At 66.1% G+C, this 1198-nt stretch overlaps 1 protein-coding gene across 1 annotated transcript; it reads left to right on the top strand.

Annotated features, from left to right (window-relative positions):
* Window positions 1-637: 637 nt before the first annotated feature.
* AURANDRAFT_69438 (hypothetical protein) lies at window positions 638-1056 on the top strand (the record flags this gene model as incomplete). Its single annotated transcript, XM_009045207.1, has 1 exon — window positions 638-1056. A coding segment is annotated over one exon (419 nt), but the record flags the coding sequence as incomplete, so codon positions are not given.
* Window positions 1057-1198: the final 142 nt, after the last annotated feature.

The raw sequence follows: 1198 nt of genomic DNA on the forward strand, positions 1-1198 counted from the left end.
CTCGGTTCTAACAGCCCAAACGCCTCATGCATTGCGCGGTGAGCACCGTGTCACCCGCGGCGCCGCACGCCTCCCGGAGGTGGTGAGGTGATCTCGATCAAATCCACTCGAGCCGAAGAGCTGCCGCGAGGGCATCTGGTCGCCCCCATGACGAACGATTCCCGACGCTCTGTGACTCGAAGGGGACCGAAAATCGGGTCGGGGGAAGCTGCCGCGCCTCATTCCACCCCCTGGGGCTGCCCGTTTGCGTCGCCTCGCAATCGTCTGGATGTCACGTCTTTTCATGTGCCTCACCCACATGTTTGCGGACCTCAAAGCCACTGGGATCGTTGCACGTCGCTGCATATTCGAGGAGCGCGGGGCCCTCTAAGGTGGAGATTCCATCATCGGCCGCTGAAATGCTCGCACGAGAGACCGTCTCTTAGCTACGGATTACTGCAGCATTGCTTCATAGATGTGCTTGTTCAACGACGGCTCATTCGCAGCCGTAGCCGGTGGTGCGCGCAGAGTGCATCTTCCATCGAAACTTCATATATCCTTAAAAAAAGGTTGATGTTATTTTCGGCGCCAGCCGAGGATGGCGCGATGAGGTGCTACTGAGTGAGTAAGGGCGGGCCGAGCCTGGCGCGTCGGCCCGATGGCGGTCCGCGGTCTGCTGGCGCTGGCGCTGCTCGCCGCGGGCTGCGGCGCGGACCTGACGAAGATCACCGCCTGCACCTGGGAGCAGAAAGGAACCCAGGAGTGCGACACCGTGTGCCTCGATCTGGGCACGGGCTCCGGGCACCGGGAGGTCTGCCGCGAGAACTTGTACGAGAACGCGGACAATACCTGCGGCCTCACGATGTACTACAACTCGGGCAACGACGGCTGCAAGATCTGCGACGGCGACGACACCGACGGGACGATCTACACGCGGCACAAGATCGACATCTGCTCCACGATCACGAGTTGCTCCGCGGGCTACGAGCCGAGCAGCGACGGCCAGGACTGCGACCCGAGCCCGACGCCCGCGCCGACCACGAGCCCGACGCCCGCGCCGACGCTGGCGCCCGCGCCGTCGATCGCGCCGACGCCGTCGCGCGCCCGGCGTCCGCGCGCGCGCGCCGCCCCGGCGCCCCCCCCGAAACCGCCGCCGCGCGTCGCAGGCGCCCGACCGCGCGCTGCGGGACCGTCGCCTTCGCCGAGCGCGTCGTCGACG

Source organism: Aureococcus anophagefferens, assembly GCF_000186865.1.
Source record: "Aureococcus anophagefferens unplaced genomic scaffold AURANscaffold_1788, whole genome shotgun sequence".
NCBI classification, from domain to species: domain Eukaryota; class Pelagophyceae; order Pelagomonadales; family Pelagomonadaceae; genus Aureococcus; species Aureococcus anophagefferens.